The 17,212-nt window shown below is 42.3% G+C and overlaps 1 protein-coding gene across 3 annotated transcripts in view; it reads left to right on the forward strand.

Moving 5' to 3' along the window:
* Nucleotides 1–17,212, forward strand: part of KIAA0586 (KIAA0586 ortholog) — a 243,281-nt gene that overhangs the window by 18,049 nt on the left and 208,020 nt on the right. For all 3 annotated transcript variants that reach the window (XM_073610065.1, XM_073610067.1, XM_073610066.1), the window contains exons 6-9: nt 746–982; nt 10,981–11,125; nt 13,140–13,307; nt 15,003–15,123. In XM_073610065.1, the coding sequence (XP_073466166.1) occupies nt 746–982; nt 10,981–11,125; nt 13,140–13,307; nt 15,003–15,123 (671 nt within the window). The remainder of the gene's footprint in view (nt 1–745; nt 983–10,980; nt 11,126–13,139; nt 13,308–15,002; nt 15,124–17,212) is intronic.

Raw genomic sequence — 17,212 nt, forward strand, 5'->3', positions numbered from 1 at the left:
CTAGCAGCTATAATAACCGCTGGCAATAATCGCATGTGAAATTTGACAGGCTGGTTGTACCCAAGTTGATTGATCGATCAACTTGGGTACATTCAGCCTGCCCGTACAGGGCTCGAATCTCAGCCAGCCCCTGCTGAACCAGCTGAGATTTGAACCCTCTATGGCTGACTTAACCCCCATCTAAGCGTACACCACTCTCAGCATCCAAGATTTGTGTTTTTGGGTAGATTTGTGAGTTTATTCACACATTGGCTTTGTAAGTATCTTCGGGAATTCACCCGTAAAATTATTGCTGAAAAATTGCAATTTTGTCTCTTAGCTCCCTAAAATGTGTAAGAATTATTAGAAAATTAATTGGCTTACTTGTGTCTGCCAATTATTGAAATGTCAGTTTTGTTGAACTGGCCATGTAAAATTTAGTATAATATTTGCTTGCCAAACTCAGCTGCCTTTGTTGCTTCTGTATAAATTTCAGTGCTGTTCGTATTTTATCCAGTCTGCAAATGGAAACTTTACTGCTGGGAGGGTATGTAGGAGACTTTAAGAAAATTCAGTCTTTTTAGAAACGGAAGGCCTGAGGCATGGCAGCAGAACTGTACAATGTAAACACATGGCAGAAGAGGTAATGGGGCATAAAAATATGAGAGGGATATAGCAGCCCAACGGTGCTGGGATAACAGATCTGGGGTATTAGCTGAGCGTTGGTGTGAACGTTGAGGTCATCTGTCATCTTTGTTTCCTGCAGGCTCAGAGTGATCTGGAAGTCCAGGTGAACTCTGTTTCACAACTGCTTAACAAACTGCAGGAGGCAGACAGGCAGCTGCCAAAGCTTACAGAGCAGCCGATCAAGATCCAAAGTCAACCATCGGAAAGATTGTATCATCAGGAAAGAGTGAGCGAGCTGGAGAAGCAGCTGGGCCAACTGACAGAACAGCGCCTTCAGCATCTGGAGAAACTCCAGCAGCAACAGCTGGAGATGCAGGTATGTACCTTGAGAATTCTGCTTGTGCTTCAAAAGAAATGGATGATAAAATGGCAATTTCCACATTCTTTCCATTGGGACACTTATTAACACATTCCTTTTCATTGGGAATTCTGCACACAATCTGGGTCTTCTAGCCACCTGTCAGAAATCATTGGGCAAAATGTATTGGCAGCCTGCCCAGTAGACAGACCAATAATTCACACAGGGCTAGAAGACTCTTTAGAACCAGGACATGAAAGTCTTTAAAAAATATACAGCTGGGCTTACCTTTTCTGACCCTCATCTGTTGGTGTCAGTAGAGCGACTATTTCCATAACTCTTTTTATAGTTGCCTGTTGGCTTCTCGATTAAAGAAAATGTATATTGTGTAATGCATTTTCTTTATTTAATTTAGAATTTTTAAAACAAAACTTTCAAAAATATTTATCTGTTTGTTTTTTTTTGGACAGAATGAATATTTCCGATTTACCGATTTCCGGCCAGCAGGCTCAATTTCACACATTTACTAGGCTAATCTTAAGCCTGTTTCAAACAGGGCTAAAGCTTGTATGTGAACAGCAAGCTTTGACAAAGCATTTGCAGAGCTTTTAGCGAGCTTTGTTGAAGCTTTTAAACTACCGTACAGTTCCATTTTGTAAATATTGACCACAGATCCTAATCGGAGTATTAATTGCCACTTTAAAGTGATTGTAAACCATCACCTTGTAAAACAACCCATTCAGTTTAAATTAGAATTGAAAGGCAAAACTTGTGTATAGACATAAAAAAAATTATAAATACCTTTTTTGACTTTTATTTTTTTATCTTTATAAGTGATCACATTCCCTCTGTTCTCAGCTGCATAAGAGCTGGGGGAGGAGAAGCGGCAGTACACCGAGCTTCCCAGTGAATGGCTGTGTGGGGGGGTTGGGGCATGTCAGGACAAGTCTTATCATTGGAAGAGAGCATACTGAGATCCTAGCATAGATAGAGAACTGACCACTGTGTCATCAGTTTTTAATAGGAAATCAGAGGGACTGGCAGGAACCCCAGGGATTTCACACAAAGGAAGCAATACAAAAAGAACTGAATACTTTTTCATACAAGTACATGGTACAGCAGGCACATACAGGGATATGAAATGTTGGGTTTGCATATTCTTTAAGCGAGCTGCAAGCAGGCTTTGAACAAGCTTCAAGAGGTGCTTAAAGTGGCAATCAACACTCGCATTAGGATCTGTGTTCAACAAGTATAAAATAGAGCTGTATGGTACTTTAAAAGCTTCATCAAAGCTTGCTGAAAGCTCTGCAAATGCTTTGTCAAAGCTTGCTGTTCACATTAATCCTATACAAGCTTTAGCCCTGTTTGAAACAGACCCAAGATGTTCACACTGCTCTTATACAAGGTGAAGCAAGTGTGAAACAGGCCTTAAAACACATCATCTGTACCAAATGGAAGGTCCTCTTTTGTGCAAGCCTGCAGCCCCCAACTCCCAACACAAATGGCCTTTAACCACTTACGGACCGCCCGCTGTCACAATATGGCGGCACTTTGAAAAGGAATATCGTTGTTATGGCAGCAGACCATCGGGTCCTTTCCCCTGTTTGGCTGGCTGCAGAGTGAGGAGAAGATGGCCCCCACTCGGCTCCATAACATTGACTGGCGGAAGCGACATCAAACGTCACTTTCGCCCAATGCTCTTAAAGGAGAATTTTTTATTTTTTTTTTCTAATGACATTTTATATTTTTTTTATTGCATTTTAGTGTAAATATGAGATCTGAGGTCTTTTTGACCCCAGATCTCATATTTAAGAGGTCCTGTCATGCTTTTTTCTATTACAAGAGATGTTTACATTACTTGTAATAGGAATAAAAGTGACCCAGTGTCAAAATAAAATAAATAAGAAAAAAAAAAAAACTTACGTGAGTAGTGCCGGCATATGAAAACGCTGTTCAAACCACGCATGAGGTATCGCCGTGATTGTTAGAGCAATGATTCTAGCCCTAGTCTTCCTCTGTAACTCAAAACTGGTAACCTGTAGAAATTTTTGAACGTCACCTAAAAAATTGGGCTAACTTTACTGTTGTCTTATTTTTTTAATTCAAAAAAGTGTATTTTTTCCCCCCAAAAAAAGTGCGCTTGAAAGACCGCTGTGCAAATACGGTATGAGAAAGTATTGCAACGACCGCCATTTTATTCTCTAGGGTGCTAGAAAAAAAAATATATAATGTTTGAGCGTTCTAAGTAATTTTCTAGCAAAAAAAAAAAAAAAAATATTTTAACTTGTAAACACCGAGTCTGAAAAATAGGCCCGTTCCTTAAGTGGTTAAAAAACCATCTTTAAACAAACAGATCACCCATACAAAAGGATAAAAATAACTTGCCTCTGCCTGGGCTCCGATGTCACCTCTCCTCGCTGCTGCCTCCTGGGATAGCTGAGCGCTCGAAATCCCAAGAGAATGCTTCCTGCTGCTTCTTTAAGACTTTTTATATTCATACTTGACAGATATCCAACATGAAACATCTTCTTTTTTTTTTTTTTTTTTAACCACTTCAGTTACCTTGATCCAGAGACATCTTTCAGATTGATGGTCATATTTGTCTCTTGCCGAGTCACATCATTGTGGCCTTTCAGACTTTTCTCTTGATTTATACATTCAGTATGTGAGTAATTGCAGTTATACAAAAGTGTATCATAAGGAAAAAAAAACAAAAAAAAAACACCCACTATATACGTCCCGGCCAGCCGGCCACGCAATCTCTTACTATTTAAATACATGGCTATATTTTATTGCTTTTTAATCTAGTAACCCCCCCCCCCCACCTCCCAGTGACCCACCCTAATTATTCCGATGCACACCTTATATCAAGCTATTGTTTTTTTTTTTTTTCCCTTACTCTTTCTTGGCTCCAGGTCTCTAGGCTGTAATACAGCATCTCTGCCCTGGTAAAAAGACAATTGCCCTCGGCACTAAAGTAACACTGGTAAGGGGCATGGCATTGCTTGGACCCATGGGTTCCATAGGTTCACAAACGTGTTGTGGTTACCCAACCTTGTGTAGAATGTCCTTTCACTCCATATTGTGGAGTTGACCGTTCCGACCCAAACTTCCGGGGTTGGAGGTGTGGTTGATTGCCATGCTTGTGCTATTAGTTTTCTAGCTTGGAACAAACATCTTGCTATTGCTACGGCTGTGCTCCTATCCCTCAGTCCACTACTGACGTAGCCCAGCACACAGATTTTAGGGTCGGGCTCTAAGTCCACTCTAAACGTAGCATTTATTTTCTTTATAATCTCAGTCCAGTACCTGACTAATATTGGGCATCTCCAGACCATGTGAATTAGGTCACCTGTTCCTCTACATCTAGGGCACTCATCGTTGGTTCTATGGCCGAACATAAACAAGCTTTTTTGATGTGTAGTAAGATCTATGCAACAACATCAGGTGGGAGGCTTTTTGTGAGGGAGAGACCGACACCTCTGATCCCAACTCAAGAATCCTCTCCCACTGCTCGTCCGTTATCTCCCCCACATCGGCCGCCCATCTGCCCCTTCCCCCTGATAAACCTGCCTTCGAGTTTCCTCTCTTTGTTAGTTGGGTATATATCTCTGTAATTAAGCCCTTGGTGGTCTCTGATTTGGTTATTGTTTGTAGTAGTGGGGTCCTACACCATGTTGGGGGTTGTCTACTAAACTGCTTGCTCAGAGCATGCCTGATCTGCAAGTAACTGTAGAATACCTGGTTTGGTATTCCGTACTCGTGTCTTAGGTCCTCAAAGGATTTCAGAGTGTCCCCTTCATATAATTGTATCAGCCGGCTTACCCCGCAGCTTTCCCACAACCTATTCCTATCTACTGTTGATAGTTCGTGCAAATGCTTATTATTCCACAATGGCGCGTATTCTGATATTCCTTTATACCCCATTATTTTCTTAGCTGCCCGCCAGACCCTGGTAATCATTTTAAATGTCGGGATTTCTCCTTGCAGCGAGTCTGCCTCCAATGCTCCCACTAATGAGCTGTGTGGACTCCCCTGAAGAATAATTTTGACGTTGTTACTTCCCCCTCCCTCAATGGCACATTCACCCAATTGTTGTAACTGGGCTGCCAAGTAATAAATAAATGGTTGAGGGACCCCCAGTCCCCCCTCCGTATCGGGGCGCTGCAGTTTTTGTAGGCCAATCCTAGCCTGCCCTTTTTTCCATATTAATTCCCTAAAAAGGGATTGAATCTTTTGGAACCACTTCTCTCCGATCCAGACTGGGGAGTTGTGAAGTAGGTATAGCAGCTGCGGCATCCAAACCATTTTTATCAGGTTAGCTCGGCCCGCCACAGACAAGGGGAGTCTGCTCCAAATATCACATTTCCTCTTGAATTTTAGTAAGAGGGGGATCAAGTTGTCCTTAATAAACATACCGGGGTCCTTGGACAGCACAACGCCAAGATACTTCATTTTCCCCGTGACCTTCAGATGAGGTAAACACATCGGGATAGAGTTGGTCATTGAATCTACTGGTAGGAGCGATGACTTCTCCCAGTTGATGACTAATCCCGAAAACTTTCCAAAATCCTCTACTAAATGCATCACTTTCTCCAACGAGGAGGTCGTGTCCCCCAGGAAAAATATGACATCATCTGCGAAAAGCGCTATTCTCTCTTCTCTCCCTTTTCTATGAAATCCCTGTATTTCCGTTGATGATCTCGCTGCTCCCGCCAATGGTTCCATGGCCAAGACAAACGACAAAGGAGGCATCCCTGTCTTGTCCCTCTTTCGAGGGGAAAGCTTTCCGAGTATTCCCCATTTATCTTGAGCCTTGCCCTTGGATGGTTATATAAGATTTTTAACCAGCTAATAAATACGGGGCCGAATCCAAACTTCTCTAACACCCTCCATAGGTATTCCCACTCCAGGCTATCGAAGGCCTTGGCCGCATCCAAAGACAATATGGCTCTGGATCCCACATTTTCTGATGGTACCTGTAGGTTCAGGTAAGCTCTTCTAATATTCGTGCTGGTGGACCGACCGGGGATAAACCCCGATTGGTCCGGGTGCACCAGTTTGGCAATACATTTGTTTAGTCTGGATGCCAGCACCCTTGCAATGATTTTAACGTCTGTGCACAGCAGTGAAATCGGTCTGTATGAAGAAACTTCCGATTGATCTTTCCCCTCCTTTGGGATCACTACTATATCGGCCTCTGACATTGATAAGGGCAGCCTACCATCCCTGGTCGCCTGCTCTAGCACTTTTAGGAGCTCCGGGAGCAGAATCTCCCCGTATTTCCTATAAATCTCCAATGGCAGCCCATCCGGACCCGGAGATTTCTGGCCTGACAGCTCTGCGACTGCCTTTTTGTAGCTCCTCCAAGGCCAGAGGGGAATCCACCTCGCTTCTATCACTCTCCGAGAGTGTGGGCAGGTCTACTCCTTCTAAGAACCTGTCCATCTCACGCTGGTTCATGCCCTGACGGGACCTGTACAGGTCTCTATAAAATACAGAGAAAGTTTCTAAGACCTCGACCGGATCAGATGTCATATTTCCAGCCGATGTTTTAATTGAGGAGATGGCCGGTGAGAATAAATTAGACCTGGTTAAGAGGGCGAGCATCCGACCTACTTTCTCTCCCTCCCCAAAATAATTTTGTTTCTGGAAAAGTCTCTTGTTCTCTACTCTTCTGTTGATTACTTCTTTGTACTCTTGTTGTTTGTTGAGCCAAATCTCCTGTTTTTCTGGGGTTGGGTCTAACACATATTGTGCTTCTGTTTCCATGGCTTCCCTACTAGCCCTCACCTCCCAGTCCCTTGATGTTTTTTTTACTATGGCTACCTGCTGGTGTAGTAGGCCCCTAAGGTATGCTTTTAGGGTATCCCACACCACTCCTACTGGTGCTGTACCTGAATTGAATGTTACAAACTCTTTTAACTTGGAGGCTATTTCTGCTGGGCTACTGATCAGGTCCAGCCATAGAGGGTTTATTGTCCACCTCTTCTGACTAGTTCTGATGCTTAGATTTAGGGTCAAGGTCAGGGGTGAGTGGTCCGATATTCCCCTTGGTCTATACTCTGTTTCCTGTTGATCGCAAGGCTTCACTGTTACCCACTGCCATATCTATGCGCGAGAGAGAGTAGAATATGACCCGGAGATCTCCACAGATCGCACCATCCAATCTCTACAAGCAGTTGGGCTAATCGTCCCTCTGGCACTCTTTCCGCACGGGTCACGGGCGGAAATCGGTCCATGCTGCTGTCTAGTACTGCATTGAAATCGCCCACCGCTATTATAGGAATATCCGCCATGCCATCCACAAACTCCAACAAATCCAGCATAATCTCTGTTTTGAACGGAGGAGGGATATAAACATTTGCTATCACCAGAGGTTTATTTTCCACAACACAGCTCAGAAAGACATACCTTCCCAACGTGTCTATCCTAGCTTCCCTGCAGGAAAATGAGATACCTCTCCTCACCAAGATACTCACCCCTCTTGAATAAGAGGTATGAACCGAGTGGTATTGTTCTTGATATTTGTTGCTCCGAGCATCATACCCCTAATATTCCACGAACCTATTTTTAAAGTTTTAAAAGGCATCTACAAAAAAAAAAAAAAGGGAAAAAAGAGAAAAAAATAAAAAAAATAACTGGCCCCCCAAAAAGTGAAGGCAATTCATTTGTGCTATTGTGTCTACAAAACTTGCCATAATCTCTGTGGTTGTATTAAAAAGGAAAAAGAAAAACAGAGTGAGGGGACAAGGGCCCCCGCATCCAGGGGCCACTCCACCCCCTCCTCTAGTGTTATTTAATTGCGAGCATAACCAACATGTGCAAATGTGCTTTATTTTTGTAAGCCCTCTCCTCCTGAGTACGTGTGCCTTTCGTTCGCCCCGATATCTGACCCCGTAATTTATTGTGAACCCCCCTCCCCTCCGCCCTCTATTTAACCTACCCCCCTCCCTCCCCCCAACTTTTACCTGGCCCATCCCCCTTTTCCCCACCCCTTTTCGTGTCTCCCCCTCCTGCCTAACTAGGCTAGCCCTAGGGGCTGTGCTTGTGACATTTTTTCTCCCTCCCAACCATTCAAAGAAAGACTTCTCTCTCATATACTGACCAAGTGCTTTGTGACACACTTCCAAACTCCCCCCCCCCCCTCCCCCAGCCAAATTCCAAAACGCCCAGACAATACTTAAAGCATATATACCTAGTGAAACCACATCCTTCATCCGTGCTTCCATCCAACACGCCCCCCCTGCCCCCCCTTCCCTGTGCCATCTGTTGTATGATGCAGAGGAAAAAAAACAGCAAAATAAATAAGTAAACAAAGAAAAAAAAAAAAAAAAAAAGAAAAAGGAAATCAAATAGAATAAAGCATGATGATTCAACCAGCCTTGTATAACCCCCTAGCTCTGCAGGGTCATTTTGTTATCTTCGAACCATTTTGTTGCCCCTGTCGTGTCAAAGAAATGAGTGGCCCCTAAGGCAATAATGCGCAGACGTGCCGGGTACAACAGGGCATATTCAATTTTACAGTCCCGTAGTTTGTGCTTAATGTCCCTAAACTCGGCTCTTCGTTTCTGCAGATCTGGTGAATAGTCGGGGAAAAATAAAATTTTTGCCCCGTTGTGTAAAATATCCCCCTTCTCTCTGGCCCTGCGCATTAATGTAACCTTATCTCTGTAGTTGAAAAATTTCATGATTATTGATCTAGGATATCCTCCTGATGGCGGGGGCCTAGTTGGCACTCTGTGGGCTCTTTCAATGGAAAAAAGATGAGAAAAGGTTACCGTCCCGAATATTTCCCTAAGCCACTTCTCCATGAACTCTTCGGGGTGGGGACATCTTAGATAAACGCAACATTTGTATGCAGAAACAGAGTGACATCTTCCCAGGCTGCGGGGAGGTATAGAGGGAACCTATAGTGGGGAGGAAATAGGTCAATCCACATGGTCTTGTATGTCTCTGATGTGCTAGGTCTCCATAAAGCACACGGTCAAAAATGAAAAATGAAATGGTCCCGGTTCCAACTGCAATACTCATAATAACTTGGGACACACAACCCAGTGAAGCTGGTCTGGGTTGATATTATCCAGAAAATATCGTCAGTCCCAATGTTCCCATTCAATGCAGCCAAAAACAAGCCATCATCAAGGGTTCATAGTCTATACACCGCCGTGGGAAAGATGATTCTATGTATTCTTTTTTTATGTTTTGTTTTTGTTTTTTTAATCTTTGTAATAAAAATCTTTATGTATATTATTTTTTTTTGTACACATCTGACTGATTTGACATTTAATTTAAATACTGGTGGTCCATCTTAGAACGCCCTTATTCCATTTTTGCTTACTTCTCTCCTTTTTGGAGGCTGCAAATATTATTACGCACAATGCACATGCCTTTGTCTGCTATTGGTTAAATTAGCGAGAGACCATCTAAAGGCAAACTGCTCCTGCTTTTCCCTCTTTTACTCAGCTTGTAACTTCCTGTTGTGTGCTGACAACGTTGCTCCTGCATGCTAAAATATAACCATCATTTCCCTCAGCTCTATAATATATCATGCTTCAGGAGGTATCCCAGTGTTCACAACATAATAAATCTTACAAAGGCTAAACATTGGATTATGTGCAGATGAACTGCAATAGAGAACATTTCCAATTCCCTATCCGTTTGCTATCATGTCTAGGATTAGGCAGTAGATCTCTTGGTAGGTACTCAATTCCTTCTTTTTCTGATGTCTTATGTCACTCGGCCTTCTGTGGAAAAAAAAAAAAGTGTCTGTATCTTTATAATTTCAAATATTTACACTTCTATGATAAAACTAATTCTAGCTCAATGACAAGTCGAGTGTTGCTGTAAAAGGTAATTAATTGTAGTGAGTTGATAACTCTTATCGCAGTGTAATGGTTTGAGGATCTCGGAGGGTGCTTGTTTTTCTTGGCTTGTGCAACCTTCCAGAAACAATCATTCTTAATTGCTAACCTTCCTCTTCCTGCCTAAATCCTTTAACAGCTTGCCAGATACCTGTCATGTTGTCTCGACCTGGCACAAGCATTGCATTCCTTCTCTTTCAGGCTGTCAGTTGCCGTGATTCCAGACTTTCCACTGCAAGATTTTGTGCTCAGAGTTCTTTTATTCAATGACTGTGTTTATACATTTTCCAGTAGGTTAATATGATTTAAGTTTATATCTTCCACACTTAAGGTGGTGCATTGGGTTTTTAATGGGGCAGAGTTTTTAAAACCTTTATTTTTTTTAAATTTTGCACTGACATATACTTTAGGAGGATAGCATCACAGAGTGCATTAGATTTTGATGTCTGTCATGCTGAGGATTATGGGAAGTTGATATGAGTTCAAGTAATTACATTCAAGTTAATTTAAAACATATTGTTAATGATTTGGTATTAAAGAGGAACTTCACTCACCCTGCTTTGATCTCCCACCCATCCCTGTGATGCTGGGCTTCCATCAAAAAGCATACTTGCCTGCCCAGCTGATTGAGCATTGTCCTGCTGTGATTTGTTGATCGGGTGTCACTGTCTGCCATCAACTTGGAACACTAAAGTCATCAGGAGCCTGGCTGCCTCTTCTGGGTTCAGGCAACCAGGCTCCCAATAACGTGAGCCTGCTCCAGCCACCTACCGCTCAGTGAATGGACTCTCGCAGCATTTTGGGATATGTGAAGGGGGATAACCTAGGGCTCTAGAGGATTAGGACTTGTCATTCTCACCTAGGTGAGACTGGTAGCGAGGTGAGTGGAGGTGGTGGGGCCACAGGAAAAAAATAGAAGAAACTCCCAAAAAGAAATAAACTGTTGTTTAGATAGCAGAGGGGAAGGCCAAGGTAGGAACTAGTCCCGTTTTCAGGGTGAAGGTCTACTTTAAATTTGATTTAAAGGCATTTTTTTATCATTTATCTGGTGTTTTGCTTAATAATTGTTGGTCTTCAGTTGATGGCAATGTATCAATTTTTTATTTATTTTTTGTCAGTCTTAAATACTTTTTAACTGTGCTCAATTATCAGTCCCACTTTATTAGAACTACAGTCAAGGCCAGTGCAAACCCTCCTGAACCTTCTCCTGTGTGTACTCATGTTTCCAGTGCAGTCCCTAAACCTCAATCCCTCTACCAGCCATTGAACACTGCGCCTCCCAGGAACAGCAACCAAGGTCAGATGTCATACTTCTATTATTTGACTCTTTGATAGATTGGATTTTAGCAAGCGATACTGCACTATTATAAACATGACATGACATTATAAACATGACACTAAGACCCCTTTCACACTGGGGCGGTTTGCAGGCGTTATTGCGCTAAAAATACCGCCTGCAAACCGACTCAAAACAGACGCTGCTGTTTGTTCAGTGTGAAAGCACGAGGGCTTTGACACTGAAGCGGTGCTCTGGCAGGAGAAGAAAAAAACTCCTGCAAGCCGCATCTTTGGAGCGGTGAAGAAACGGTGTATTCACCGCTCCTAAACCGCTCCTGCCCATTGAAATCAATGGGGCAGCGCGGCAATAGCCGCGCTATGCGAGCGGTTTTAACCCTTTCTCGGCCGCCAGCCGGGGTTAAAACCGCACCGCTAGCGGCCGAATACAGCCGCAAAAACGACGGTAAAACAGCGCTAAAAATAGCACTGTTTTACCGCCGACGCCCCCACCGCCCCAGTGTGAAAGGGGCCTAAGGGTGGATTTACTTTGTTCCGTGTGCATGTACTGTGCGAGGTAAAGCACATACATGGATATAAATGAGCCCATGTAGTTAACCTTTCACTCTAAACTGCAGTGCATAGATGGGAAGCTTGTCAAATATGGCTGCTATAATTGCTGGTTACCTCCTGGTAATGCTAGTTTCCTGGCTGTCTGGCTTCAGTTCTTTCTGATCCACTGATACAGACCAAGCATGGGAAGTTAAAGTGATGTCAGAGCTCTTGATCTGTATATTTGTACCACTCTGGGACTCGGAAAGCATTGGAGACAGAGGAGTTTATGCTAGTGTCATTTTCAGATAACACTTAGCAAAGTCAAAGCTTGGTTCACACTAGCCGAATTCAAAGTTGCGTGATTTTCAGTGCAACTTTTGGAGTCTAAATTTGATACAACTTTGAAGTGACTTTGATACGACTTTTAGGCTCCTTTCACAACTTGTGAGACCCCCAGTGGCGGGACATGTGAAATGCTATGCATCTTCAGTTGCACTGAAAATCGTGCAACTTTAGAGTCGGATAGTGTGAAAGGAGCCTCACACTCTCTGGCACTGAAGCCATGTCAAAGTAGCACGGGAACCTTTTTCTGAATGAGCGGTGACTTCGGTAGTGTCAATTGGAATGTCTCTCATAGAGATACATGGCATTTGACATGTCCTGTGACTTTGGGTCTCAAAGTCGGATCCTAAGTTGCTGGAGTGTGAACCGAGCCCAAACGTTAACTTGTAAAGGTAATATAGACTTTTGGGCTACTTCTACTGAGATAAATATGTGGGCAGCCACTGCTGATCTCTCTCTCACTCTCACTCTCTCACTCTCACTCTCACTCTCACTCTCTCACTCTCACTCTCTCACTCTCACTCTCTCACTCTCTCACTCTCCTACTCTCCCTTGGCTTTTATGCTTTTTGAGTTTCTGACTTGGAACTAGTATACGCAACAAAGAATTTTGTCATCACTCTGACTACACTTGTTGCATGCTTGTTCTGTGTTAGTGCCTCAGAGACTGCTGAAGCCAGAGACAGCGCCTAGCAATCACAAAAGGTCAGCATTTTAAGCCCCCATATTTCCCTTAAGGGGAAACAATAGTAGTTTTTGATCAGTTTTTATTTTTCTATTTTTATCTACTATGATATAATTTTTTTTATTGTGTACAATATATAAAATGCTTATTTTAGAGATACAAATTTAATACAGGAACTAGGGATCCCTGTCTCTCTTGAAGAGGAGAGAGGGATATGTCCCTTCCTGTTGGATGTAACTCAAGATCCTGCTATTGGGTCTATAGTCATAGTTCAGCAGTAAACCGTCCATCTAACACTTTGCAGTACCAAACTTGAACTTGCCACCTGCAGGCTGCAGAAAATATATACTGTATGTATTTGTTTTTACTCATGAACATGGTGCATAAAAAAAAAAAAGTGGACCACGTTATTTATTCCCTTTTTTAACATTGTTTTTGCTTTCATTCTATTAAAGCTGCTGTTTCCCTTGTGGCAGAGACCAGAGATTCAGGAAAGTCACCCTTAGAGACTCCAGCTCCCCGCAGGTTTGCTCCACAGCCAATAACTATGGATGTGCAGCCTCCACCAAAAACTGTACTGGGGAAGGAAAATGTCAAAGAGTCTGAAAATGTCTCAAATGCAGGTGAGATTCTTGGTATTTTACATGGCAAAAGCGTTCTCTTCATGGTGCACACATTGCAGAATACTTGTTGATTCAAGCCGTTTGCGCTCAAATAGGGCAACCTCCCTGGTTAAGCCTGCTTAGGGCTTTTTTTCAACTGGAACTTGGTAGAACTCAGTTCCACCACCTCTGAATTTGCTCCCTGCTCAGCACTATCACTGGTAAACACAGAAGACAAGCTTCTGTGTTTAGCAGTGAAAGCTGGTCTCCCAGCAGCTCAGACAGATTTGATCACCTGAGCGGCTCCCACTAAATGCAGAATGGGGACAAGGGAGATGCAGGTGGCGGGGTGCATTGCATATGCCGACACCTCCACGGGATGATCTCCCTGCAAGTTAGAGAGAAGGAGCCACCTACAGTGTGCGGGGAGATACTAGAGCCGGCTGCATGCTTCAATTTTATAACGCAACAAAAGTAAGACATGTGGAAGATGGTAAAGCTCTTAAGGAGGGTATTTAATGCCCCTTTAATACCCTCCCACTGTTAGTGAAACTTGACAGGGTTTGGAAAGTGTGTGTAGGGGAGGGGGGGTTTAGGGGGGTCATGGTTGAGTTCCTGCACCTATTTTCTGAGGAAAAAAAGCCCTGACGACCAGAATAGATTTTTCCCTAGAATTATTGTTTACTCTGCGACAATCCAAAGTTCCTATTGTCGGTGGACATCTTTAGGGGGACTGAGTTGCATCCAAGTTCCTGAAAGCAATCGGACTACACCTACAATATAAGCATGCATATTTTTATGTTAATATGATCTGTGTTCAGGACATAGTCTTTGCTGGCTATGAGTGAAAACAACTTTGTAATCAGTATATTCATTTGTATATTATATAGGTGATGGATAATAAAATTGATTAATGTCTGAGAATCATCAGCACCACAACCCTTGATTGAAAATTACATAAAAAAAGAAACAAGATATGGGAATTTTAAAGGTGCCAAAACACGAAAACATATAATATATTAAAAAATATATCAAAATGTTATTAGAAACCTTTAAAAATCAATATTTGTTGTCAGAAATAATCATACTATACATGGAACAGATGCAACTGATTGGATCTCTACATGTTTCGCCATAATGATGGCTTCCTCAGGAGATCTTTTATCATGAGCTGCATGTATGATCACTGGATGTAGATCAACATCCAGTGATCATACATGCAGTGCCTGATAAAAGTTCTCTTGAGGAAGCCATCGTTATGGCAAAACATGCAGAGATCCAATCAGTTGCATCTGTTCCATGTATTGTATGATTATTTCTGACAACAAATATTGATTTTTAAAGGTTTCTAATAAAATTTTGATATTTTTTAATATATTATGTGTTTTTTCGTGTTTTGACACCTTTTAACATTTCCATATCTTGGTTCTTTTTGTATGTAATTTTCTATGGTGACTATGTACAAAATGTTTTTTTTAACAATTGTATGATTGCTCCTATTTTCCTGTGCTGTCATATAGTTCAGCTCATGGCTAAACATTTATATTTTTCATATTTAACATATGTGCATAGGCTGTATGTGCTTTATGGGTATTTTTAGTAAATTTATCAGCTTCTTGTACTGAAAGACTGTCCTGCTTTTTTAGTTTGGAGTTCCTATTTTATGGACCAAAAACTTTAAATGTGTTTTTTTTTTTGTTTTGTTTTTTTTAACAGGTAAAATTCACTTCTTGCAGCAGATTCTTGGACACGATGGCACTCCCTTGCCAAAATCATCATACACAACTCACAATCCCTTAAACCTCTCAAAGATTGATAGCCAGCCATTTAGTAGCAGGTAGTCCGATTTCTACTGCATCATACATTAAATTTGTGTTTTATAGGGTGATGTTTGCTGCTGTGTACTGTGTCTATACCCCTCATATAAATTGTGACTGATTTAGCTCAGAAATGCTTTGAAAAAAAAAAAAATCTCTCTGTGAAAATGCTGCTTCCTTCCTCACACTGCAGTGCTTTATGCAAGTATTAGGAATTACAGGAAGTGTTTTGTTGGCCATACCAATATAGATTTTTTTCCCTTCGCCTACAGCTAACATTCCTGCATCACGCTGCACACCGCAGATGGAGGAATCCCCCATTGCAGCTATAGTATTCTGGCTCTGCCAGCTGTCAAAATACCCAAACAGTGCCTGCATCTGAATAAATGCTGGTGCTGTTCTGCCAACAGTTTTCCACTGGGCTCCTTTCATTTTTCAGACAATGTGGTAGGCAGCTGGCTGTTCTACTCACATGTGCAGCATCATGACAGTTGCAGATCAAACAGAAGCTGCTTGCTTGGCTGTAAAGGATAGGAGAGTTTAATTCCTCTTTAAGGCTGTCAGCAGATCGTCCTCTACAAATTCATCAGTGCCTAAGAATAGTGAGCAACTGAGCATGTGCAGAGCAGGGTGAGACAGCGTGTTACTGGTTTTTAAACAGTATAGGCACTTATTTTTAATTGTTTTACATAGCTATACCTGCAAATGGGGCCAGCCTGAAGTGATCTAGCAGGATTCAATTTTCTGACTAAAATTCCACTTTCAGGACGTCATCGGCTTCATGGCTGACAGCCTCCTAGCAACCAGTGGTGCTGACAGTGTGAGCAGTCTAATGGTGAAGCTGAAGTATTAGTTCTCTATCAGGTCCACTCTATCCTTGTGAATGACAAAAGGCAGTGGGTAGATTCTATAGCCATTAGCAGGCTGTCTATTGGCTATGGAACTACCCACTGCCTGCTGCCAACCAAAGGGGAGAGGGGGCCTGATATGGGTAACTGCTGTCTGTGAATCCCCATCAGGCTCTGCCCATCCAGCCCCTCGGCTGTTGCACTGTTTATGTGACGGCTGCTGCTCTGTCTGTGACAACTGCAGCTTCAGAAAGAACCTCAGCTGCACTGAGGATGGCGTAACTGCATGGACACTCTGGTCTCCGTGTGCCTCTGCGTGTAGTGCATGCCCAGATTTATGCCTTTTCACTTGGTTTTTCATTTCTTTTAAAACTATAAATAGAGGATTTAAACAAAACCACAAAAGAGAGCGCAAAGCCGCCCTAGTGTAGCTCGGCCTTAATATGGATTCTTAGAAGAAGTCTAAGGCTGGCCATACATTATACAATTTTCTTGTGCAACTTTGGTTTAGATTTACCAAAACCATATAATAGGAGGTCAAGCCTAAACACTTTCAATTTGTATGCAATCAGGCAGGCCCTTCTACTACATAGTTGAAGGTAAATCTAAAGAAAATTGAATAAGAAAATTGTATGGTGTATGGCCAGCTTAAGAATTTAGGTGCCAGTTGCTCCAGTTTTTCACAAGCTGATATATAGATACAAATGTACATGCTGAAATCCCAGTAGCATCTACTCTTGGGGGGGGGGGGGGGGGGAATGGTCTAGGCAAGTTCCATGGACTTGCTTTGTTTAGTTCTTTAATATTGGCTTTTTCTCACCCGTAAGAAGATATAACGTTATGTTTTGAATTTATGACGGCCAGGAATACATGGTGCAGTCTGCGTACTAGTTGTACATATTGATTCAGTTTTCTATATGACCAGGTATGACCTTGTACTATGTTGTATTCTAAGTCCTTTTACCTTTACTGCTTTGACACTATGGATCTTGTCTTTTGATTACGGTAAATAAGTGATTTGAAATCCCAGTAGCCCGATGTAAGCGGTCTCTGTATCCCTGCCACTTCTCCAGCTGCTTCTTACAAATGTAATTTATTTACCCCTTGTTTCCCATTGACACACCAAGGTGTTCAAAGTTATACAAGGAAGTAATTCTGTGACTTTAGTATCCATAACAACCCGGGGCTATGATCCGATTTACTTTTAATGAGTTAACAAGAGAGGCGAGTAGCTGGCAGCACTCCAAGCCCGTTTCACAGG

Source organism: Aquarana catesbeiana, linkage group LG13 (assembly GCF_042186555.1).
Source record: "Aquarana catesbeiana isolate 2022-GZ linkage group LG13, ASM4218655v1, whole genome shotgun sequence".
Taxonomy (NCBI): Eukaryota; Metazoa; Chordata; class Amphibia; order Anura; family Ranidae; genus Aquarana; species Aquarana catesbeiana.